At 42.5% G+C, this 26864-nt stretch overlaps 1 protein-coding gene across 1 annotated transcript in view; it reads left to right on the top strand.

Moving 5' to 3' along the window:
- LOC106582301 (low-density lipoprotein receptor-related protein 1B) overlaps nt 1-26864 on the top strand; it is a 272131-nt gene that overhangs the window by 166527 nt on the left and 78740 nt on the right. Inside the window, exons 39-40 of the mRNA XM_082967167.1 lie at nt 9260-9443; nt 22439-22524. Of these exons, the coding sequence (XP_082823293.1) occupies nt 9260-9443; nt 22439-22524 (270 nt within the window). The remainder of the gene's footprint in view (nt 1-9259; nt 9444-22438; nt 22525-26864) is intronic.

Below are 26864 nucleotides of genomic sequence, written 5' to 3'. Positions count from 1 at the left end.
CTTCCCCAAACATTTGACCAATAAAAATGTTTTAAGTTATAAAATCATTTCTCTTTTGTCTCTGAGTTTGAGTTTATTTATTTTTATTTTTACAGGGACAGTGCACATTTATCAACGTTTCAGTAAAAGTGCCGGTTTTAGCCAGCCGGCAAATTTTCAACCGCAGTCTCTGGGCAGGTTATTAGAGAGAATTGGGCCAGTAACCAAAAGGTTGCTAGAACAAATCCCTGAGCTGACAAGGTAAAAATCTGTTGTTCTGCCCCTGAACAAGGCAGTTAACCCACTGTTCCTAGGCTGTCATTGTAAATAAGAATTTGTTCTTAACTGACGTGCCTAGTTAAATAAAGGTCAAATAAAATAAGAATTCATCCATCTCAAGACATTGGGGGCCTTCGGTCCAGAAATACAGCCCCAACAATGCCCCCTTTGTCCATCTCGGACTTCACATTTTCCAGAAGAAAGCAGTTGGCTGTTTCTGTGGAGTGTTGTGCTCTGAAGCCAAACTGCATGGATTGTAATGTGAAGGTGCTGTTGTTGTGGTGGGCAATCAGTTGTTCTGCTACACACTTTAACATCCTTCAATACCACAGGTAGTATACTAATGGGCCTGTAGTTACTCACGTCAGCAAGGTCACCCGATTTAAAGATGGCCGTTATTATGGCCAGCTTCCAGACCCTTGGAAACACCCCCTGATCAATAGATATGTTGGTGACCTTAGTAATGGGGCCAATGAGTGACTCTTTGTAGTTTTTAAGAAAGGAAGAGTCCAGCCCAAACACATCTTTGGATTTAGAGTTCTTTAGTGAGCTAATCACCTTGTTCCCCTCTGACTCAGAAACCTCCCTTATGATGAAGACAGGTTGAGTGTCATTCACTAGCACTGAGCCCAAGAAACCAGTGGAGGAGTTCTGTGTCAGTAACCTGACAGAGTCAACAAAGTAGGAATTGAAGGCTACTGCCATTTCGACTGCATCCTGTGTTAGATTGTCATTTACCATGATTTCTAGTCTTTTTGCAGTGTTACTATGGTCTTTCCCTGTTAACTTTTTTAGATTCTCCCAGATCAATTTAGAATTTCCCTTTGCTTCACCAATTATGTTAATAAAAAAAGTTTACCTTGGCCTGTTTGATTTATTTCATCACCTTATTTCTCAACATGGTAAACCTACGTCTGTCATGCTCTAATTTGGACTTTAGGGCTATTTTTAGAGCATGATCTTGTTCTTTCATCAGTTTCCAGATTTCTCCATTTATCCAAGGAAGAGTGCTCCTTTGGCCAGGTTTGGATTTGATTTTCTTTAGGAAGCCATTTATTGTAGTCTGGATTGTGGATAGAAAAACCTATCAGCTTCCACCTCTGTATAGGACAAGAGATCATTCCAGTTAATTCCCTTAATTGCATTTTCAAAATAATTTAATTCACTCTTAGGTATTCTGAGTTGATCAGGCTTTCTAACAGTAGAGAGGTTAAACCTGTTCTTAGAAAGCTTTCTGGCTACAAGTGTCAGATTATGATCACATAGCCCAGTAACCATATTGAATGATTTAGTCACTCTCTCTGGTTTATTACTGAACACCAGATCAATCTGTGTTTTAGAGCAATATGTCACCCTGGTAGGCCCTTTAACTAGCTGTGTAAGGTCAAAGGTATTAGTGATCCATTTCAGAGTTTTCCTACAAGACTTGTCGTCTTCATAATTAATGTTAAAATCTCCCGTTAAGATGACCTCTTTCCCAAAATAACATTCCCTAAGCATGTTATTAAACTTTTAAAAAAACACACTTTTGGTGGAATGTGGTCTATACATTCCAATAAGGGTAAAAGACGTTTGGGGAGACAGTGTAACGTTTAGGCCAATACAGTCTAGTTCATTATCACATGACCACTCAATTTGTTTACATCGGATATGTTCTTTAATTTAAATCATCAAGACCCCCTCCTCTTCCTTCAATCCCGTCTCTCCTGAAAACATTGTAGCCAGGCACAATCAAAGCAGTATATGGAGAGTTTTTATGGAACCATGTCTCTGAAATGCAGAGGAAGTCAAGGTTGGAGCCTGTGAGAAGATGTTGAATTTGTTCACTTTTTGGAATGTCACTGCAAATGTGCCTTGCGCTTAGCTCGTGGGTCCCAGATGACTTGACACATTGAAAAAAGTAAAATGTTCTGTGTTTTCTGATGGCTGGGTTTAGGCTGTTTTGATTAGGGGTAGTTCGGTAGTGCAATTAACTATCCCTTCCGCTTGCACTGGATGCGGGGAACTAATTAAAACAACTTGCATGCCAGAAGCAGAGTCAGGGATCGCGTATAGCGACTTGGATATGTTTGGAGAGTCAAATTTCATTTTGGAGCCGGGTGACTCGAGAGAAACCATGGGACCATAGCACTCACCCACTTCCGCAGCGGCGACGATCAGTGGCCATCAACTGCTTTCCACTCCGGTGAGTATCGCTGGCTCGGTGATGTTAGGCCCAGGGTTGAGTTGCACATCCACAGAAAGCAGGAGGGTAGTGGATAGGTAGTTTAACAGTTTCCGATAAATGTTGGACCTGTGTTTGTTACTCCTAAATGGTTCAGTGGAATAGGGAGCGAGGTTGACTTGGCCATTATTCAGAACATTATGGTATGCTGTGTACTGTCCGATCCTGTGTAAAGGTGAACCGATGTGTTTGGTGTTGGTATTCTCCGGCAGTAGATAGGACGCACTGAGATTATCAGTAAAGCAGCTACGTAACTGACAATCGTCAAATAAAATAAAATGTTATTGCTCACATACACATGGTTAGCAGATGTTAATGCGAGTGTAGCGAAATGCTTGTGCTTCTAGTTCCGACCGTGCAGTAATATGTAACAAGTAATCTAACAATTTCACAACAACTACCTTATACACACAAGTGTAAAGGAATGATTAAGAATATGTACATATAAATATATGGATGAGCGATGGCCGAACGGCATAGGCAAGATGCAGTAGCTGGTATAGAGGCAAAAATCATAGAGGCAGGAAGAGGACACCATGACATGTACACTATCCCACCCCTTCTAGTTCCCATTATTCATATGAGATGAATAATGTAGGGTATGTAAACATTATATAAAGTGGCATTGTTTAAGTGACTAGTGATACATTTATTACATCCAATTATTAAAGTGGCTGGAGATTGAGTCTGTATGTTGGCAGCAGCCACTCAATGTTAGTGATAGCTGTTTAACAGTCTGAAGCTGTTTTTCAGTCTCTCGGTCCCAGCTTTGATGCACCTGTACTGACCCCGCCTTCTGGATGATAGCGGGGTGAACAGGCAGTGGCTCGAGTGGATATTGTCATTGATGATCTTTTTGGCCTTCCTGTGACATCGGGTGGTGTAGGTGCCCTGGAGGGCAGGTAGTTTGCCCCCAGTGATGTGTTGCCACCGGTGATGCGGTGTTGCGCCTTTTTCACCATGCTGTCTGTGTGGGTGGACCATTTCAGTTTGTCTGTGATGTGTACGCCGAGGAACTTAAAACTTTCCACCTTCTCCACTACTGTCCCGTCGATGTAGATGGGGGGTGCGCCCTCTGCTGTTTCCTGAAGTCCACAATAATCTCCTTTGTTTTGTTGACGTTGAGTGTGAGGTTATTTTCCTGACACCACACTCCGAAGGCCCTCACCTCCTCCCTGTAGGCCGTCTCGTTGTTGGTAATCAAGCCTACCACTGTAGTGTCGTATGCAAACTTGATGATTGAGTTGGAGGCATGCATGGCCACGCAGTCATGGGTGAACAGGGAGTACAGGAGAGGGCTGAGAACGCACCCTTGTGGGGCCCCAGTGTTGAAGATCAGCGGGGTGGAGATGTTGTTTCCTACCCTCACCACCTGGGGGTGGCCAGTCAGAAAGTCCAGGACCCAGTTGCACAGGGCGGGGTCGAGACCCAGGGTCTTGAGCTTAATGACGAGTTTGGAGGGTACTATGGTGTTAACCTGTTGAGGACAGACGTTCCGCTAGCGGAACCCCTAGCCAACAGCCAATGGCATCGCACGAAATAGAAAACCAACTAAAATACCACAATTCAATTTTCTCAAACAATCAACTATTTTACATCATTTTAAAGATAAGAGTCTCGTTAATCTAACCACCTTGTCCGATTTCAAAAAGGCTTTACAGCGAAAGCAAAACATTAGATTATGTCAGGAGAGTACCCAGCCAAAAATAGTCACACAGCCATTTTCAAAGCAAGCATATATGTCACAAAAACCCAAACCACAGCTAAATGCAGCACTAACCTTTGATGATCTTCATCAGATGACACTCCTAGGACATTATGTTATACAATACATGCATGTTTTGTTCAATCAAGTTCATATTTATGTCAAAAACCAGCTTTTTACATTAGCATGTGATGTTCAGAACTAGCATACCCACCGAAAACCTCCGGTGAATTTACTAAATTACTCATCATAAACGTTGACAAAATACATGACAATTATTTTAAGAATTATAGATACAGAACTCCTTTATGCAATCGCCATGTCCGATTTTAAAATAGCTTTTCGGCGAAAGCACATTTTGCAATATTCTGAGTACATAGCTCGTCCAACAAGGCTAGCTATTCAGACCCGCCAACGTCGGGCAGCCTAAACTCAGAATTACTGTTAGAAAAATTGGATTACCTTTGCTGTTCTTCGTCAGAATGCACTCCCAGGACTTCTACTTCAACAACAAATGTTGTTTTGGTTCCAAATAATCCATAGTTATATCCAAATACCTCTGTTTTGTTCGTGCGTTCAGGTCACTCTCCGAAGGGTAATGCGCGAGTGCATTTCGTGACAAAAAATTTCAAAATATTCCATTACCGTTCTTAGAAGCATGTCAAATGCTGTTTAAAATCAATTTTATGCTATTTTTCTCGTAAAATAGCGATAATATTCCAACCGGGCAACGTTGTATTCATTCAAAGAGAGAAAGAAAAAAATGGCGAGTTCTCGTGACCGCGCATCTCCAGTCTCACTGTCCCCAGGCTCACCACTTACAAACTCTGCTCCTATACTTTCCCCAGAGACAGCAGACACCCCATTCCACTTTCTGGCGGCTTTAGAGAGCCAATGGAAGCCTTAGAAAGTGTCACGTAACAGCACAGATGCCGTAATTTCCATAGAGATGCAACAGAAGGACAAATTGTCAGACAGGCCACTTCCTGCATGGAATCTTCTCAGGTTTTGGCCTGCCATATGAGTTCTGTTATATTCACAGACACCATTCAAACAGTTTTAGAAACTTTAGAGTGTTTTCTATCCAAATCGACTAATTATATGCATATTCTAGTTTCTGGGCAGGAGTAGTAACCAGATTAAATCGGGTACGTTTTTTTATCCGGCCGTGAAAATACTGCCCCCTATCCCAAAGAAGTTAAATGCTGAGCTGTAATTGAATAACAGCATTCTTACATAGGTCTTCCTCTTGTCCAGATGGGTTAGGGCAGTGTGATTGCGATTGCATTGTCTGTGGACCTATATCATGGACCTTAATCATGTCAATTTCCACATAATTTAATACAATGTTTAGTTCAGGTTTAGGGTTTAGTGAATGATTTTTCCCAAAATACAATGCTTTTAGTTTTTGAAATATATAGGACTAACTTATTCCTTGCCACCCATTCTGAAACTTACTGCAGATCTTTAAGTGTTGCAGTGATTTCACTCGCTGTAGTAGCTAATGTGTATAGTGTTGAGTCGTCCGCGTACATATATACACTGGCTTTACTCAAGGCCAGTGGCATGTCATTAGTAAAGATTTTAAATGTAAGGGGCTTAGACAGCTGCCGTGGGGAATTCCTGATTCTACCTGGATTATGTTGGAGATGCTTCCATTAAAGATCACCCTCTGTATTCTGTTAGATGGGTAAGTCTTTATCCCAAAATATAGCAGGGGTGTAAATCCATAACACACGTTTTTCCATCAGCAGACTATGAGCGATAAGTCCAACAAAACAGCTCACACAATCTTCCTATCATCAATTTCCCTCAGCCAATCAGTCATTTATGTAAGTGCCATGTTTGTTGAATGTCCTTCCCTATAAGTGTGCTGAAAGTCTTGTCAATTTGTTAACCTCTATGGGCAAGGCGGGACGAATTCGTCCCACCTACGTAACAGCCACCTGAATTCAGTGCCGCGATTTTTGAATCGTTTGAAATACTATTACTTCAATTTCTCAAACATATGACTATTTTACAGCTATTTAAAGACAAGACTCTCCTTAATCTAACCACACTGTCCGATTTCAAAAAGGCTTTACAACGAAAGCAAAACATTAGATTATGTCAGGAGAGTGCCCAGCCAGAAATAATCAGACACCCATTTTTCAAGCTAGCATATAATGTCACAAAAACCCAAACCACAGCTAAATGCAGCACTAACCTTTTATGATCTTCATCAGATGACACACCTAGGACATTATGTTATACTCAAATGGCAGGTCAAAACCTGAGAGATTCCTTTACAGGAAGTGGCCTGTCTGACCATTTCTTGAACTTCTTTTCCATCTCTATCTTTTACTAAGGATCTCTGCTCTAACGTGACACTTCCTACGTCGTCCATAGGCGCTCAGAGCCCGGGAAAAAACAGAATGTCGTCATCCCAGCCCCAGGCTGAAACACATTATCGCCTTTCTCAAGTGGCCGATCAAGGGACTCTGGGCTTATGCGCGTGACCCGACCGCCCCCGCCTTTGTGATTTTTTCCTCTGTTTGCCGAAAAGGAGATTCCCTGTCGGAATATTATCGCTTTTCTACGAGAAAAATGGCGTAAAAATTGATTTTAAACAGCGGTTGACATGCTTCGAAGTACAGTAATGGAATATTTAGAATTTTTTTGTCACGAATTGCGCCATGCGCGCGACCCTTCTTTACCATTTCGGATAGTGTCTGGAACGCACGAACAAAACGCCGCTATTCGGATATAACGATGGATTATTTTGGACCAAACCAACATTTGTTATTGAAGTAGCAGTCCTGGGAGTGCATTCTGACGAAGACAACAAAAGGTAATCAAACTTTTATAATAGTAAATATGATTATGGTGAGTGCTAAACTTGCCGGGTGTCTAAATAGCTAGCCCATGATGCCTGGGCTATGTACTTAGAATATTGCAAAATGTGCTTTCACCAAAAAGCTATTTTAAAATCGGACATATCGAGTGCATAGAGGAGGTCTGTATCTATAATTCTTAAAATAATTGTTATGTTTTTTGTGAACGTTTATCGTGAGTATGCGAATTCCCCGGAAGTTTGCGGGGGGTATGCTAGTTCTGAACGTCACATGCTAATGTAAAAAGCTGGTTTTTGATATAAATATGAACTTGATTGAACAAAACATGCATGTATTGTATAACATAATGTCCTAGGGTTGTCATCTGATGAAGATCATCAAAGGTGAGTGCTGCATTTAGCTGTCTTCTGGGTTTTGGTGACATTATATGCTAGCTTGAAAAATGGGTGTCTGATTATTTCTGGCTTGGTACTCTGCTGACATAATCTAATGTTTTGCTTTCGTTGTAAAGCCTTTTTGAAATCGGACAGTGTGGTTAGATTAACGAGAGTCTTGTCTTTAAATAGCTGTAAAATAGTCATATGTTTGAGAAATTGAAGTAATAGGATTTTTAAGGTTTTGAAAATCGCGCCACAGGCTTCAAGTGGCTGTTACGTAGGTGGGACGAATTCGTCCCGCCTAGCCCATAGAGGTTAACGGCGAAAGCACATTGTACTCAGAATATTGAACAGAGCTCAGCCATCAAAGCAAGCTATACAGTTACCCGCCAAGTTCTGGAGTCAACAAAACTCAGAAATAGTATTATAAATCTTTACTTACCTTTGCTGATCTTCTTTGGAATGCACTCCCAGGACTCCCACTTCCTCAAGAAATGTTTGTTTTGTTCGATAAACTCCATATTTATGTCCAAATACCTCCGTTTGGTTAGCACGTTCAAATCACTATTCCAAAGGCAAAATGCGCGAGCGCAAAACCCTAGACGAAAAGTCAAAAAGTTCCTTTACCGTTTGTAGAAACATGTCAAACGATGTTTACAATCAATCCTTAGGGTCTTTATATCATAAGTCTATTCGATAATATTCCAACCGGACAATAGCGTATTCATTACAGAGAAAAAAGACGGAACTGCGTGCCTGTGTGACCGTGCTGTAAACAACTCATTGGCCTCAGGCAGTCCACTTGTTGAATCACCTCTTATTCTCTCCCCAGTCACAGTAGAAGCATGAAACAAGGTTCTAAAGACTGTTGACATCTAGTGGAAGCCTTAGGAAGTGCAAAATGACCCCACAGACACTAGTTTGGATAGGCAATCACTTGAAAATCTACAAACCTCAGATTTCCCACTTCCTGGTTGGATTTTTCTCAGGTTTTTGCCTGCCATATGAGTTCTGTTGTAATGGTCGTCGTAGTAAGTGGACCAAAGCGCAGCGGGTTGAGTGCTCATTATATATTTATTTAGAACACTTAAGAAAACAAAACAAGAAAACGTACGAACGACCAGGATTACAGGCTAAACACAGCTATGCAATCACAACTTCCCACAAAGGGACAGGTGAAACAAGGCTACCTAAGTACGACTCTCAATCAGCAACAACGATGTACAGCTGTTCCTGATTGAGAGCCATACCAGGCCAACACAAAGAAATAAACAACATAGAAAACCATAGAAATACAAAACAAGAACATATCCCAAAAACCCCAGAACACATAAATCAAACACCTCTCTTACATAAATACATATCCCATAAGACCCCTAACCACATAAAACAAATACCCCCTGCCACGTTCTGACCAAACTACAATTACCAATGACCCCTTATACTGGGCAGGACGTGACATCTGTTATACTCACAGACATCATTCAAACAGTTTTAGAAACTTCAGAGTGTTTTCTATCCAAATCGACTAATAATATGCAAATATTTCACTCTGGGCCCAAGTAGTAGGCAGTTTACTCTGGGCACGCTTTTCATCCGAACGTGAAAATGCTGCCGCCTGTCCCAAACAGGTTTTAAGGTATCTTTACCAGGGATTTGTTGTGTGGAGTTAAGTGAGTGTTGTTAAAAGACAATTAGGCACAATTGAATAATGCAGCTGAATGTCCATCTGTCTCTGCTTAGCATTTTACTGTATCGACCAGCTGCTGAAATATCTTGAGTAAATGGAATATAAACTATTATTTGTTAAATTTGTCTAGACTAAAAATGCTTCATTACTTTTTTGTTTGTGTGATGTCAGTGCAAGTGTTGGCCTGGATTCCGGCTGAAAGATGATGGGAAAACGTGCGTGGACGTTAACGAATGTTCCTCCAGCCTGCCCTGCAGCCAGCGTTGCATCAACACCTACGGCTCCTTCAAGTGTCTGTGTGTAGAAGGCTACGAAGCCCCGGAGCGAAACTCCAACACCTGCAAGGCTCTCTCAGGTAAAGCTATTCACATGTCTTGGCAGCAAGCTTGTACTATAATATATTGTAGTCCGTTGGATTAATTCGCTTTTACATCATTTAAATTGACGTTCAAGTGGTATTCTAAATGATGTTTACCTGCATGTATATTTAGAAATGTCAAGCTTGTACTGTAATATACTGGTACTGTAGTCTGATCAGGGCCGGATTAATGCAGGGGCTTACCGGGGCTGAAACCCCTGGCCCTTGGGGGCACAACAGGCAGCAAAAAAAAAAAAAAAAAAAAAAAAAAATATATATATATATATATATATATATATATATATATATATATATATATATATATATATATATATATATTGTGTGTGTGTGTGTGTGTGTGTGTGTGTGTGTGTGTGTGTGTGTGTGTGTGTGTGTGTGTGTATATAGATATGTGTGTGTATGTGTGTGTGTGTATAGATATTTGTGTGTGTGTGTGTGTGTGTGTGTGTGTGTGTGTGTGTGTGTGTGTGTGTGTGTGTGTGTGTGTGTGTGTGTGGTATATATATATATATTGTGGCAAAGAAGGGGGTCGACTGATAAATGGCAGATATGTGAGGGCAGAACTAATAAACGGGCTCTGCCCGATCACTAAAATGGCCACCCCGATCAGAACTACAATACAATTCCCAGAAGCAAGGGGAACCCTCAGAAGGTGGAGCCGACCCACAGATAAAAGGTCAAGAAAAACCAGGAAGAGAGAGAGAGGGCGGGAAGGATCTATGAACCATAGAGAAAGAGACAATCTACATTGGCTGGATTTACCGTGTACGAGCTGGACTGTTTTGGACTTACCTGTTGGCGTTTAGACCTGGACCTACCGAGAACCAGATTTGTGTACCGAACCCTGCTATCCTTGACCTTACCTGTGGCCTGGGTGGACCAGGACAGCGAAACAAACACACAGGTACTGTCATGTTCGAAAGAACTTTCATTCTGGGCTGACTTTGGTGACAGTTTCCCACATAATTTGTGACAAACGCTCCTAACTTTGAAGAAGTTTGCCACACGTGGTGGAGAGTGTGGGCACTGGATTAACCATACCACTGGTTAGGTAGAAAAAAAGAAAAAAAAGAAAAAAAAAGTTTAGTTAGCACTCCAAAGGGGAGTCAGGTTTTTTTTTTTTTTTTTTGTGGCTTTGTTTGGTTAGGACAGTTTTTTCAGGAAAATGAGTATGGAGGGAGCCATACAGGCCCTGTTACAAGCGGCGGCCGCCCAACAAGAGGCAACTAGAGCTCAACAAATAGCTCATCAGGCTGCAATGCGAATATATCAGGACACGTTAAAGTTCCAGCACCGCACCAACCAGCTGCTCAGAGAAGAGCAAGAGAGAAACACCCGGGAGTTAAGCGAAGGCCTAAAGGGGCTAGCGGACCAAATTGGGGCTCAGTTACCAGCTGCAAATACCCAAAGGTGGGCCAATCATTTTCTTCAAAAAATGACAGCGCAGGATGATGTGGAAGCATATCTTACCACCTTCGAAAGGACGGCAGAGAGGGAGAAGTAGCCGAAAGAAGAATGGGCAGGGCTTCTGGCACCATACCTGGCAGGGGACGCTCAAAAAGCATATTTCGACCTGGAGTTGAAGGATGCACAGGATTACGATAAACTCAAGGGAGAGATTCTGACTAGACTGGGAGTGACCGATACCGTGAGGGCACACCGCTTCCACCAGTGGTCCTACAGACCGGGACACCCCCCCCCCGAACACAGATGTTCGACTTGATTCACCTGGCACGGAAATGGTTGCGACCGGAGACCCGTTCGTCCGCCGAGGTCGTCGAGACCATCGTACTCAACCAGTTTCAGCGAGGTCTACCCCAAGAAGTGCGACGATGGGTTGGCCAGAACGAGGTACTTTCCGCCGACCATCTCGTGGGCCTGGTTGAACGGTATTGTACGGCAGGAACAGCTGAGCAGGCGCAGGAGGAAAGATTCCCGTTCCCCCGGCCTGGGCGAACCAGCGGACAGCGTAAGACTGTCCCAACAGGGGGAGGGGGAGGAGAGCAGCGTGGGGCCATGAGGAAAGAATCAGAATCGGGCCGAGACACTAAGGGAAAAACCGGAAACCGGGACTGGGGGTCGAGGAGGTCTCCCCCCCCCCCCCGGAACCCTATTATCTGTTACAATTGTAATCGACCGGGACATATTGCAGCCTACTGCCCTATTAACCTGTTATGGCTAGGGGGCAGTATTTTCACGGCTGGATAAAAAACGTACCCGATTTAATCTGGTTACTACTCCTGCCCAGTAACTAGAATATGCATATAATTATTGGATTTGGATAGAAAACACCCTAAAGTTTCTAAAACTGTTTGAATGGTGTCTGTGAGTATAACATAACTCATATGGCGGGCAAAAACCTGAGAAGATTTCATGCAGGAAGTGGCCTGTCTGACAAGGTGTCATTCTTCTTGTCTCTGTTTATTGAAGAGTGAGGATCTTAGCTGTCCCGTGACACTTCCTACAGCTGCCATAGGCTCTCAGAAGGCGGCAAAACGCTGAATCGTGGCTTTGCAGGCTCTGGCTGAAAAAAAGTAGCGCGTTTGGGTAGTGGTTGGTTACAGTACTGTGAGACTCAGGCTCGTGCCCGCGTCGACCGAAAGCTTTGTTTTCTTCCCTCTGTTTAGCTAAATGGACATTCCCGGTCGGAATGTTATCGCTTTTTTACGAGAAAAAATTGCATAAAAATGGATTTTAAACAGCGGTTGACATGCTTCGAAGTACGGTAATGGAATATTTAGATTTTTTTTGTCACGAATTGCGCCATGCGCACGACCCTGATTTACCATTTCGGATAGTGTCTGGGACGCACGAACAAAACGCCGCCATTCGGATATAACGATGGATTATTTTGGACCAAACCAACATTTGTTATTGAAGTAGCAGTCCTGGGAGTGCATTCTGACGAAGACAAAAAAAGGTAATCAAACTTTTATAATAGTAAATCTTATATTGGTGAGTGCTAAACTTGCCGGGTGTCTAAATAGCTAGCCCGTGATGGCTGGGCTATGTACTTAGAATATTGCAAAATGTGCTTTCACCAAAAAGCTATTTTAAAATCGGACATATCGAGTGCATAGAGGAGGTCTGTATCTATAATTCTTAAAATAATTGTTATGCTTTTTGTGAATGTTTATCGTGAGTAATTTAGTAAATTGTTAGCAAATTCCCCGGAAGTTTGCGGGGGGTATGCTAGTTCTGAATGTTACATGCTAATGTAAAAAGCTGTTTTTTGATATAAATATGAACTTGATTGAACAAAACATGCATGTATTGTATAACATAATGTCCTAGGTGTGTCATCTGATGAAGATCATCAAAGGTTAGTGCTGCATTTAGCTGTCTTCTGGGTTTTGGTGACATTATATGCTAGCTTGAAAAATGGGTGTCTGATTATTTCTGGCTTGGTACTCTGCTGACATAATCTAATGTTTTGCTTTTGCTGTAAAGCCTTTTTGAAATCGGACAGTGTGGTTAGATAAAGGAGAGTCTTGTCTTTAAAATGCTGTGAAATAGTCATATGTTTGAAAAATTGAAGTTTTTGTATTTTTGAGGAATTTGTAATTCGCGCCACGCCTATCATTGGATATTGGAGCAGGTGTTCCGCTAGCGGAACGTCTAGATGTAAGAGGTTAAAGAAGAGCCAATGCAATGTAACCTCGGTGAAAAAGAAGATGAGATATGGTATGCATGTCCCGTGGTAACCACTGTACTTGAAAGATCAAGAAACAAACATATGTGCAGGGTGAAGGTTGAAGGGAAGGAGGTTGAAGCACTACTGGATTCCGGCAGTATGCTAACCCTGGTCGTTGCAAACCTAGTGCCGATGCATAAACTGGATACAAGTCAGGATATCAGTGTTACGTGCATTCATGGGGATACCCGTCTGTATCCCACAGCATTAGTGAGCATACAAACAGAGGACTGTCTGCTGGATTATGAGGTCGGCGTGGTCCCAAAGATGCCATATGATGTAATATTGGGTAGATACTTTCCTAACTTTGCGAAGTTAGGTCAAAAGAACGGCATATTTGAGAAGCCAACAACCCTGACCAAGCAGGAAGAAGCATGGGGCCTTCAACCAAGGCCAAGAAAAGAGGTCTCCCAGGGGCCAACCTCACAGGTACTAGTAGGGGAGGATGAGGATGAAGTGGCAAACCTCGTTGATAATGAACAGCCCAGTACTAGTGGGGCTGGGGTCGATCTGAATCCAGAGGACGACTATCTAGAACCAGCAGACCTGGCAGGGTCCATGACTAATTTCGGGACGGCCAAACACCAGGATCCAACCCTGCAGCAAGCCAGAGCAGACGTGCAGGTCGTAGATGGTATTCCCATAAATGATAGCATGATGCCTAATAGTTTTCCCCACTTCATCATGAAAAATGGTTTGGTGTACAGAGTCTCAAAAATAGGGGTTAATGTGGTGGAACAGTTGTTGGTCCCCACCCAGTACCGGAAGACAGTACTGGATCTAGCTCATGGGCACATTCTGGGTGGACACCTTGGTATCGATAAAACCCGAGACCGGATTGTAAGGAGGTTTTACTGGCCAGGAATTCAGGCTGAAGTGGCTCGGCATTGTGGAGAGTGCCCGGAGTGCCAGGTAACAGCTCCCCGACCAGCGTTTAGAAGCCCGTTAGTGCCACTCCCCATAATCGAAACGCCATTTGAGAGGATAGCGATGGACATAGTGGGCCCACTACCCAAATCTGCCAGAGGGCACCAATACATTCTGGTCATTCTAGATTATGCCACTCGCTACCCAGAAGCCATTCCCCTTCGGACAATGGCTTCCAAAAATATTGCCAAGGAACTAGTGCTATTGTTCACCAGGGTTGGGGTCCCAAAGGAGATCCTTACTGACCAGGGGACCCCCTTTATGTCCCGCCTTATGGCGGACCTTTGTAAATTGTGGCAGGTGAAACAGTTGAGGACATCGGTTTACCATCCACAGACGGACGGGCTGGTTGAGAGATTCAACCGGACCCTGAAGTCAATGCTCAGGAAGGTAATCGACAAGGATGGGAAAAACTGGGATTGCATGTTGCCATATCTGATGTTTGCCATTAGAGAGGTTCCTCAAGCCTCGCTGGGGTTTTCTCCCTTCGAGCTGGTATATGGGAGGCACCCCCGGGGAATCTTAGACATCGCCCGGGAAACCTGGGAACACCAATCCACCCTGTATACTAGTGTCATAGAGCACATCACGGCAATGCAAAACAGGATAGCCACAGTCATGCCCATCGTCAGAGAGCACATGAGACAAGCACAAGAGCACCAGCGGCACACTTATAACCGGCAGGCTACCCTGAGGGAATTTCAACCGGGAGATAAGGTGTTAGTGCTGATCCCCCACGGTAGAGTGCAAACTACTAGCCACATGGAAAGGACCATATGAAGTACTGGAGAGAATAGGAGAAGTTAACCTGTTAGGGCTAGGGGGCAGCATTGACACGGCTGGATAAAAAACATACCCGATTTAATCTGGTTACCACTCCTACTCAGTAACTAGAATATGCATATACTTATTACATATGGATAGAAAACACCCTACATTTTCTAAAACTGTTTGAATGGTGTCTGTGAGTATAACAGAACTCAAATGGCAGGTCAAAACCTGAGAGATTCCTTTACAGGAAGTGGCCTGTCTGACCATTTCTGGAACTTCTTTGCCATCTCTATCATTTACTAAGGATCTCTGCTCTAACGTGACACTTCCCACGTCTTCCATAGGCTCTCAGAGCCCGGGAAAAAACAGAATGTCGTCATTCCAGCCCCAGGCTGAAACACATTATCGCCTTTCTCAAGTGGCCCATCAAGAGACACTAGCTTATGCGCGTGACCCCGACCGCCCCCGCCTTTGGGATTTTTTCCTCTGTTTGCCGAAAAGGAGATTCCCTGTCGGAATATTATCGCTTTTCTACGAGAAAAATGACGTAAAAATTGATTTTAAACAGCGGTTGACATGCTTCGACGTACGGCAATGGAATACTTTGAATTTTATTGTCAGGAATTGCGCCAAGCGCGCGACACTTCTTTACTATTTCGGATAGTGTCTGGAACGCACGAACAAAACGCCGCTATTCGGATATAACGATGGATTATTTTGGACCAAACCAACATTTGTTATTGAAGTAGCTGTCCTGGGTGTGCATTCTGACGAAGACAACAAAAGGTAATGACATTTTTATAATAGTAAATATGATTATGGTGAGTGCTAAACTTGCCGGGTGTCTAAATAGCGAGCCCGTGATGCCTGGGCTATGTACTTAGAATATTGCAAAATGTGCTTTCACCAAAAAGCTATTTTAAAATCGGACATATCGAGTGCATAGAGGAGGTCTGTATCTATAATTCTTAAAATAATTGTTATGCTTTTTGTGAACGTTTATCGTGAGTAATTTAGTAAAATGTTAGCGAATTCCCCGGAAGTTTGCGGGGGGTATGCTAGTTCTGAACGTCACATGCTAATGTAAAAAGCTGGTTTTTGATATAAATATGAACTTGATTGAACAAAACATGCATGTATTGTATAACATAATGTCCTAGGGTTGTCATCTGATGAAGATCATCAAAGGTGAGTGCTGCATTTAGCTGTCTTCTGGGTTTTGGTGACATTATATGCTGGCTTGAAAAATGGGTGTCTGATTATTTCTGGCTTGGTACTCTGCTGACATAATCTAATGTTTTGCTTTCGTTGTAAAGCCTTTTTGAAATCGGACAGTGTGGTTAGATTAACGAGAGTCTTATCTTTAAATGGCTGTAAAATAGTCATATGTTTGAGAAATTGAAGTAATAGGATTTTTAAGATTTTGAAAATCGCGCCACAGGCTGCAAGTGGCTGTTACGTAGGTGGGACGAATTCGTCCCGCCTAGCCTAGAGAGGTTAATTATCGGATCCGACAGCCAGGTCGACGGCCCCAGGAACAGATCTATCACATAAACCTGTTAAAAGCATGGAGAGAGAGAGAAACACTAATGGTCACGTACCCCACACACACTCAGGAGACAGCTGAAGTAAATATTTCACCTACTTTGTCCCCAGCACAAGTACAGGAAGTAAAGACCCTGATCCAGAAAAACAGAGATGTGTTTTCAGAAGTACCCGGCCGAACTGAGGTTACAGCTCATGATATCGTTTCCCTACCAGGGAGAAAAGTGAGCATGAGGCCATATCGGGTACCCGAGGCTCGACAGGCTGCGATTAGAGCAGAGACGGAGAAAATGTTGACAGCTGGAGTGATCGAAGAGTCACATAGTGAGTGGTCTAGCCCAATTGTGATGGTCTCCAAGCCCGATGGGTCTTTGCGGTTCTGTAACGACTTTCGGAAGGTAAATGAAATCTCCAAGTTTGATGCCTACCCCATGCCCAGAGTAGACGAACTACTGGAGAAAATTGGTAAAGCTCGGTACATTACGACCCTGGACCTGACAAAAGGGTACTGGCAAATTCCTCTGACCCCCAGGGCCAAAGAAAAGACAGCCTTTGCAACCCTTGACGGTTTGTTTCAATACACCGTCATGCCATTCGGCCTACACGGGGCCCCAGCCACCTTTCAATGGCTCATGGACAAGGTCCTAAAACCGCACCAAACATACGCCGCAGCTTATTTAGATGACGTGGGGATCTACAGCCCAGATTGGGAATCCCACTTACACCGGGTACAGGCGTGTTAGACGCCCTTAGAAAGGCAGGGCTCACAGCGAACCCTGCCAAGTGTTATGTGGGGTTAGAGGAAACGGAGTATCTGGGATACACAGTGGGAAGAGGATTAATCAAACTCCAACGTAAGAAGGTGGAGGCAATTAGAGAATGGCCGAAACCAGTAAATAAGAAGCAGGTTCGAGCCATCCTAGGGTTGACCGTGTACTACCGGAAGTTCATCCCAAGTTATGCCACAGTGGCCACCCCACTCACCGACATGACTAGAGCCAGAGGGCCAAACATGGTCAAGTGGGATGAAAGGGCCACCAAAGCATTTAGGACATTACAGGAGGCCCTCTGCTGTAATCCAGTGCTGGTGGTACCAGACTTTGAGAGAGAGTTTGTGGTTCAGACGGATGCTTCAGAGGTCGGCTTGGGAGCAGTGCTGTCCCAAGAGGTAGAAGGGGTGGAACACCCCATCCTGTTTTTAAGCAGGAAGCTGGAACCACGGGAAACCAACTACTCAGTTGTTGAGAAAGAGGCGCTGGCAGTAAAGTGGGCTCTGGAAAGCCTGAAATACTACCTGCTGGGGCGCCACTTCACCCTCATCAGTGACCATGCACCACTCACCTGGATGCATAGGGCTAAAGAGAAGACCGCTCGGGTGATGCGGTGGTTTTTGAGTCTCCAACCATTTCACTTTGACTTGAAACACAGAGCAGGAAAGGAAATGGGAAATGTGGATGGGTTATCCCGCATGCACGAATATTTTGCTACGGTAGCCCGACCTAGGGGGTCGGATCTAGGGGGGGAGATGTGTGGCAAAGAAGGGGGTCGAGTGATAAATGGCAGATATGTGAGGGCAGAACTAATAAACGGGCTCTGCCCGATCACTAAAATGGCCACCCCGATCAGAACTACAGATCACAAAATGGCCGACTGCCAAAACTACAATTCCCAGAAGCAAGGGGAACCCTCAGAAGGTGGAGCCGACCCACAGATAAAAGGTCAAGAAAAACCAGGAAGAGAGAGAGAGGGCGGGAAGGATCTATGAACCATAGAGAAAGAGACAATCTACATTGGCTGGATTTACCGTGTACGAGCTGGACTGTTTTGGACTTACCTGTTGGCGTTTAGACCTGGACCTACCGAGAACCAGATTTGTGTACCGAACCCTGCTATCCTTGACCTTACCTGTGGCCTGGGTGGACCAGGACAGCGAAACAAACACACAGGTACTGTCATGTTCGAAAGAACTTTCATTCTGGGCTGACTTTGGTGACAGTTTCCCACTTAATTTGTGACAAACGCTCCTAACTTTGAAGAGGTTTGCCACAATATATATATTGTGGCAAACCTCTTCAATATATATATATATATACACATTATACTGTGTGTGTGTGTGATATATATATATATATATATATATATATATATATATGATATATATATATATATATATATATATATATATATATATATATATATACTGTACAGTATATACTGTAACCGACAACCACAGAAGGATTCAGGAGCCCACTCTCAATGAGTGTAGACAGCCTGCTGCTGCCACTCTGCTTATAATCAGATGTGGGAGGAGAGGAGGTAGGGGGCCCACGTGGGTAACTGGGAGGCCCTGCCTTGATTGGGTAACTGATTCATAAATAAACACAAAATAAACTGCATAATAACTACATGTGACTGGTCAATTGTGTGAGTCAGGGGCTGGGCCCAGGTGGGAAAAATAAATACAAATTAAGTTATTATTATTTTTTTTTTTCAACCACAGGAGCCACTCTCAATTTTCAAAATGCACCAGAGAGCATACTTTAGCCATAGAGGATCAATAGTTTTAAAAAAGAACTGTGGATTACAGTTTTTGACAATTGCTTACACATGTTTTCTGAAACCATGGCTCCTTTTCTCTAGACTCAAAACACACACACAACATGCAAAATGTCACACGTCTCTTGAAAAACCAAACACTTCATTCAAAACTATTTTAGCTCTTCTCAAAATGCTGTATTTACATCAAAACTCTACACACAAACCATCAAATGATTAGCTCTTATACACGCCAACAACACACGGGTGTGACAAATGTAAAACATTACTATCTTGTGTATTTTGCATGTTCAGAGTGCAGTGGAGTCCACGGCAGTTTGTCATAGCACTCACACGTACATGTATGTGCACAAATATATACAGTATGTATGCATATTCAATATATATTTACACTATAAACAGAAATGCACAGGAGGAAAAAATTAAATGTATTTTCATCTAGATTTTGGGATGAACAGTAAGAGACAAAACAAATACGTAGAAGATAAACAAATAGGCTTGTTACTGTAAAGAAAAAAACAATTAGGGTGCATCCTGTCTCCTATTTGGAGCTGGCTACAGCACCTCATCAACATTTCAAGCGATATTCTCTCTGGCTAAACAGCGGGGGACGTAGCCCTGGCATGCCCCCTAGTCTATGTCACCACAGGCCTCCTCCATCGCCTGGAGAAGGGGTATGCGTTGGTGGGGTTGGCAATCGTATACCTTCCAATGCCACCCCGAAAATAACTCTTCTATTGGGTTTAGAAAAGGAGAATATGGTGGCAGGTTGAGCATCAAAACTTGCGGATGGTCAATGAACCAATTGCGGACCAGAGCAGCCTGGTGGAAACTTACGTTGTCCCAGATGACAACAAACCTGGACTGCTCTGGTCCATTCTTCTGGACATTGGGAATGAGGATATTATGCAGGGTGTCAAGGAAGGTGATAATGTGGGCAGTATTGTGAGGACCAATAGTGGCATGATGATGGACACCGTTCTGACTAATGGCTGCACACATTGATGTTGCTACCACGCTGTCCAGGGACACTCACGATGGTGCGGTGTCCTATGAGGTTTCTTTCCCTGCGTCTTGTTTCGGCTAGGTTAAAGCCGACCTCATCAACGTAGACGAAATCATGATTTTCTGCAGCAGCATCTAGTTCCATAACTCTCTGAAACCGTCAAGACAAAACATTATTGTATGACAGTATGAATAGACAGAGCAGTCAATATGTAGCATAATACACTGAAATACAGTACCAATTACAGGTTATTATAGCTTACTTGTACGTATTCATAGTGCAGTTGTTTCACTCTGTCAGAATTTCGTTCAAATGGTACTCTGTAGAGCTGCTTCATACGAATCTGATGGCGTTTCTGGAGACGGCCAAGTGCAGATAAACTTACCCTATTTATGTTACTGAATGTGTTGTCAGTGATGATGTGGTGTTGCAGTTGTCGTAAACGTATGCTGTTGTTTGAAATGCCCACATTCACTATGTGTTGTCCCTGCTCTGCTGTGAACAGACATTTCTTCCCCCATTGAAGGGTAATCTAGCAATTCTGCAAAAACATGATGTGAATGGTTTGGGTGCAAGATTTCTTTCAGTATGAAATGAAATGTTACTGTAATGCTGCAGTGCTGGAAGTACAGTAGCATGGTATAGAGGGTAGGTTTACTTACCTGTTCTCATTTTGAAATGTCCAAATGACACTTGCTGCAGTGTAGCGGGCTCAAGTTAGGCTGGACCCTCTGCCCAGCCTCCCTGAAACTCAAACCATGGTTGACCACATGGTCAACCAAAGTGGCCCGGATGTCATCTGTGATTGTTCTCCTTCCTCCTTCCCTGTCTTCATCCTCGTCCTTGTCTTCCTCCTTGTCCTCGTCCCCCTCTTACTCTCACTCCTCTTCCTCTAACTCTCTCCAAAATTGGCCTCCATTGTTGTCCAAACCAAGAAAGCCAACCTGAAGCCTATTTATAGTGCTCAAGTTCTAATTTCTAAGTGAAGAAATTAGCTGTGTGTTTTCACATGGGTGTAAGTAATCGGTAAATGAGAGTAGCATTTTGAAAGGCAGTGTTTTCCAAATGAAACACAAGACTTGTTAGTTTTGAATGATGTGTCTAATGTAGAGAACTGTGTTTAGTGTTTTGCAAAAAGTGTGTTTTACAATTGCAAACTGAGTGTAAAGCAGATAATGTGCTTGCAGTTTTGCAGACTTGGTCTGAAGATTAGGTACATGAGTTAATGGTTTCACTGAGAGTGCCTCAAATGCCACTTTTAATGTGTAAGCTATTGTAAAAAACTGTATATTTTAGCACAAGAGCATACATGTAACTGCCAAAATAATGGAAACACCAACATAAAGTGTCTTAAAAGGATGTGGGGCCACCTTGAGCTGCCAGAACAGCTTCAATGCACCTTGGCATACATTCTACAAGTCGACCTAAACCATGCCAGGAAAATGCACCCCACACACCATAACATAAACTTTGTATTCCTCATTTACTCAAGTGTTTCCTTTATTTTTGAAGTTGCCGGTTGCCTACAGTCGGGAAGGCCACAATTTGGGCAGCATGCGCGCCAAATAAACAGCTTGTTGTGTTGTGGTCATAGACATATAATCCATAGAAGGGTTTTGCAACCTCTTACCCTGGCAATTTGATTGTTAAACTCGTGGATGCACTAGCAATGCCTGCCGGTCGTGAATGGGAACTGCCATCTATGGATTATATTTCTAGAGTTGGTTGCGGCTGTCTGTTTGCCTTTTGCAAATTTCTAAATGCAATTGCAGGAAAAACGTAGTTTGGAAGGCAAATGCCTACTACTGAAAAGAGAAGACTAATCTGTCCGTAGAACCAATAGAACAAATGTTTCTCAACAACCCAATTTTTAGAGAACAGCAGCACTGTTGTACAAAGCAGCTCATCTTGAAATAAGCTATTGCCACGATGAGCGCATCGGCCGTCACCGTGAGTAGTAGACTATGGCTTCATCTTTAGATGAATCAATATGACACTGGCAATTATAATTAGTAGCCTGTAATGTAAGCTAATGTCTTCTGACGTAGAATTGCATGAAATGTGTTTTGAGTCTGATGGAATGGTTCCAATTAAAGAAATGTTTACCTTATTCTCCCAAATTTCATGGTATCCAATTGGTAGTTAGTCTTTTCTCATCTCTGGAACTCCCGTACGGACTCGGGAGAGGCGAAGGTTGAGAGCTCCGAAACACAACCCAACCAAGCCGCACTGCTTCTTGACACAAAGCCACTTAACCCGCCACAGGAGTCGCTAGTGCGCGATGGGACCCTCCCCTAACCCGGACGATGCTGGGGCAATTGTGCGCTGCACCATGGGTCTCCCGGTAGTGGCCGGCTGCGACAGAGCCTGTATTCGAACCCAGAATCTCTAGTGGCACAGCCTTAGACCACTGCGCCACACTGGAGGCATTTACCTTATTCTAAATTATGTTTATGGTTCTCTTCCTTTCAGTGGAGGAACCTTTTCTCGTACTGGCAGATCATCATGAAATCCGGAAACTAAGTGTGGATGGATCAAATTACACCATTTTGAAACAGGTAAGAGGAAACCATATATCTACACTTGTGGTGGTATTTGTTTTAAACTGATGACAAAATATGCATAGGAATCCGTAGTATGTCTGTCACTCTGTTTTGGCAAAGTAAGAACAACTCAGGGTAAAATGACAGAAACCAGAAATCAAGTGAATACAATTAGATCTGTAACCATACCTGGTTTGCATATATTTATCACTGTCAGTCAGATTATCTTGCAACTACTCTGCCATTTTGTTTATATTTTAAATGTTAAAATTGTACACATTTAGCAGACGGTCTTATCCAGAGTGACATATAATTAGTGGATTCATCGTAGATCTTTCATGCAGTCAGATGGCCAAAACGCCCTATTGTGGCCTCATTGGTTGAATGTTAATGATATTTTTCATAATTAAGAACATTTAAAAAATGAATTGCCGAAAATGTAGTGTTTCTATGTCAAACGGTTTTGTTATATTTCAGTCTTCTGTGATGTATATAAAGTGTAATATTGGGATTCAAACTGTTATACATTTCAACTTTATATCTGACATGGTGCAGGTGTTTTCTTTTTTCTAAGCACATAACCTTGTGTGTGAGGTGTATCCTTTTGTTTAAAAGTACATATGTTTCAGACTACCAAGAAACACTCTGTGGGACCCTTATATTTCCCACTACAGTAAAGGTCAAAACACTGTACACAGCTGATAATATAACGTTAGAATTATCAGTCCCGCGTGCTTTATAAGCTGAAATAACATTCAGCTTATAAGGCTTCATAATGCCTTCATAAGCATTACATGAATGTGTTACAAAGCATCTATATAGGCCGTCATTGTAAATAAGAATTTGTTCTGAACTGACTTGCCTAGTTAAATGAAGGTTAAATGTTTAAAAAAAGACAATCACATGTCATGCTTTGTAAAGGCTTCATACATGTGGCATAACTGTGTGACATAATCAACAATGTCAAATGTGACATAACCCACTATGTTGAATATGATTTAAACATGTGCTTAATAAAGATTTTATTTGGTTATTCCAAAATTCATGAAGGTTTAAAATGTTCAACAAGTTTAAATTCAAATCCGTAAATAATTTAAAATTCCAAATAATAAACAAATCAAACAATAAGTAATCAATTCAAATTAGGCAAAATAAACTAATGGTCATCCAATCAAAAAAACAAAAGCAATCAATGAATCAAAAAATAATCAGAAAATTCTGTCAGTCCAGTCAGTCACGCCACAATATGTCTGCGTCTTTGTGTTGGTGGAGGGGAAGGGGTGGGGTCTGTGCTGGCAGTTGCTCAAAGGATTTGGCAGTTGTGGTTGTTCGGTGCTGTGTCCAGGGTTGGTGCTGGGGTTGGGGCCGGGACTGGAAGTCGCGCTGGGCCCGGGACTGGAAGCCAAGGGTTGGTGCTGGTCTAGTGCTGCGGAACAGGGAAAAAAACACGAATCGGGAACTGGGGCTGCTGCAGGTGCTGGGTCGGGATCTGGATCTGTAACGGGGAGGAAGGACAACCTGTGGAGCAAGCAGACACAAGGGAGCCCTAGACCCAGAGATCAAAGGTGGTGCTTCCCTGTGGCCTGTTCGCTCCAGGTGACAGTGTGATCTTTGGTCCCTCCTCCGCGCCTCGTCTGGTGGTCTGGTGCTGGGACTGGCCAATGGGATCTGGATTTGTGTTGGATCTACAGAGGGGAGGAAGGACAACCTGAGGAGAAAGCAGACACACAAGGGTGCCCTAGACCCAGAGGTCAAATGTTGCACTCCCCTGTGGTCTACTCGCTCCAGGTGAAGGTCTGTGCTTTATAAAGAGTGACATGTTGTGCTGAAGGATGGCACACGCTCTGAATTACACACATTACACCTAATCTCATTCCCAGACACTTCCACCCACCCTGGTGGACCAACGCATCAAACTTAATCTTCATTAGCTAGGTTTAGGTTTCAAATCTAATTTTAAGAAGAGAAGTTGTGGAAATGGGTAGGGTTTAGTCAAAATTATGACTTTGTGGCTGTGTTAACTAGTGTCGACCAGGGGGAACGATGACAAATACTTTACTCAGTAAGGTCCCTCCCATAGAATTCAATGGTCACTCCCACTAAGGCCAACTTTGAATGGTTGGGGACGACATTATACCAAGAAACACTTACCTTGATGAAAGCCCCCAAAATAAGGACATTTAAAGTGGCTTTCTTATGGAACCAAGTCACATTCCTCAGTACATAAACACGCACACAACAATATAATGAGGGAATGGGAACAGAAGAGGAATGAATATCTGGTGCGGTAGTCTCAGGTTCGACTACTCCAAATCATCTTGGCTCTGACACACACAAACACAAGCTTTGCAGGTCCATCAAACTTAAATACCTTTCATCAAATTGAAATACCTTTCACACCCTACAGTACCCTGTGAATCATGAGCACCTTCAAAAATCAGCAGTACATTATAACATATTTATTGACACTTTATGTAGTGTCCTGTAATACTTTGTTTGAAGTGAGATGCCTTCGATCATTCATAACAAATCCATAAAGACTCTATATCGCATGTGTCTGTACTTACTTTAAACTTCTTAGGGATAGCCCCCTTTTTTTCAATTTTCGCCTAAAATGACATACCCAAATCTAACTGCCTGTAGCTCAGGCCCTGAAGCAAGGATGGATGCAATATAAGTCACCGAAATTATTTGAAATAACGATTGAGGTAGCTATATAATATAACTCAACACTTAACTACTAAAACTATTTTTAATTACAATAAATAAAAGCCTCTCAAAAGGATCTGACCCTTTTTTTCAATTTTCGACCTAAAATGACATACCCAAATCTAACTGCCTGTTGCTCAGGACCTGAAGCAAGGATATGCATATTCTTGATACTATTTGAAAGGAAACACTTTGAAGTTTGTGGAAATGTTAAATTAATGTAGGAGAATATAACACATTAGATCTGGTAAAAGATGATACAAAGAAAACAACATGCATTTTTTTATTTTTTGTACCATCTTTGAATTGCAAGAAAAAGGCCATAATGCATTATTCCAGCCCAGGTGCAATTTAGATTTTGGCCACTAGATGGCAGCAGTGTATGTGCAACTTAGACTGATCCAATGAACCATTGCATATCCGTTCAAAATGTTGTATCAAGACTGCTTAAATGTGCCTAATTTGTTTATTAATACATTTAAGTTCATAATTGTGCACTCTCCTAGACAATAGCATTATATTCTTTCACTGTAATAGCTACTGTAAATTGGACAGTGCAGTTAGATTAACAAGAATGTACCGTAAATTCCGGACTATAAGCCGCAACTTTTTTCCCACGCTTTGAACTTCGCGGCTTAAACAATGACGCGGCTAATATATGGATTTTTCCCGCTTTCAAATTTGTGGGTCCTGACAGCGTGGAGCATTGTCAAAAAATCCTCTATCATCAACGGGTTTCGAAAGGCTGGACTGCTGCGTGTTGAAGAGGGCTCAGCGGGGGATTTGCCTCCGGATGAAAGTGACGAGAGCGACAATGAAAACGATCCAATATGAAGCAATTCTGAGGCTATTCAACTCCGACACTGAAGGAGATGACTTCAGTGGTTTCAGTGCACAGGAGGAGGAAGATGGTGACCAATTACTTTCTTGGTAGGCTACTGTTTACTGCTAATTTTTTATTTTTTGTTACAAGCCGTGTTTCGTTAAAGCCTATTTATTTTTGTTACAAGCCGTGTTTCGTTAAAGCCTGTGTAAAGTTCATTTGTTTCAATGTACCGGTAGGCACCTGCGGCTTATAGACATGTGCGGCTTATTTATGTTCAAAATAAAAAATACTTTTTAATTCAGTGGGTGCGGCTTATATTTAGGTGCGCTTAATAGTCCGGAAATTACGGTAATCTTTCTGCCCATATCAGATATGTCTATGTCCTGGGAATTTGTTTTGTAACTTACAACCTCATACTAATCACATTAGCCTACGTTAGCGCAATAGTACTGCGGGGGGACACTGATCCCGTAGAGGTTAATTTAATAGTTTTTCTCTGTCCAGTGGCACCACAAGTCTGCATTTGATTTGCAAACTCATCACATGTGCACCTATTGTGCTACAGAAACAAGAACAGTGCAGGGCATGTGCTCTGAATTAAAGGGAAACTACACTCAAAAATCAAAGTTTCTTAGATTTTTTTCCAGACCTCAAAAGTCGTACCCTGATGTGGTTTAATATATATATATATATTATTATTTTTTATTATTTTTTTTATTTTTATTTATTATTTTTTTAAATTAAAAAAGTATGACAAAACTGGGGGAAAAGCATGAAAAAAATTGGGAAATCCGAAACCTGGAAAAAGAAAACCGAGAGA

The sequence above is a fragment of the Salmo salar genome, chromosome 21 (assembly GCF_965601325.2).
Source record: "Salmo salar chromosome 21, fSalSal1, whole genome shotgun sequence".
In the NCBI taxonomy this organism is placed as follows: domain Eukaryota; kingdom Metazoa; phylum Chordata; class Actinopteri; order Salmoniformes; family Salmonidae; genus Salmo; species Salmo salar.
The sequence above is the reverse complement of the archived record's forward strand: the minus strand, read 5'-3'. Positions and strand labels throughout refer to the sequence as shown.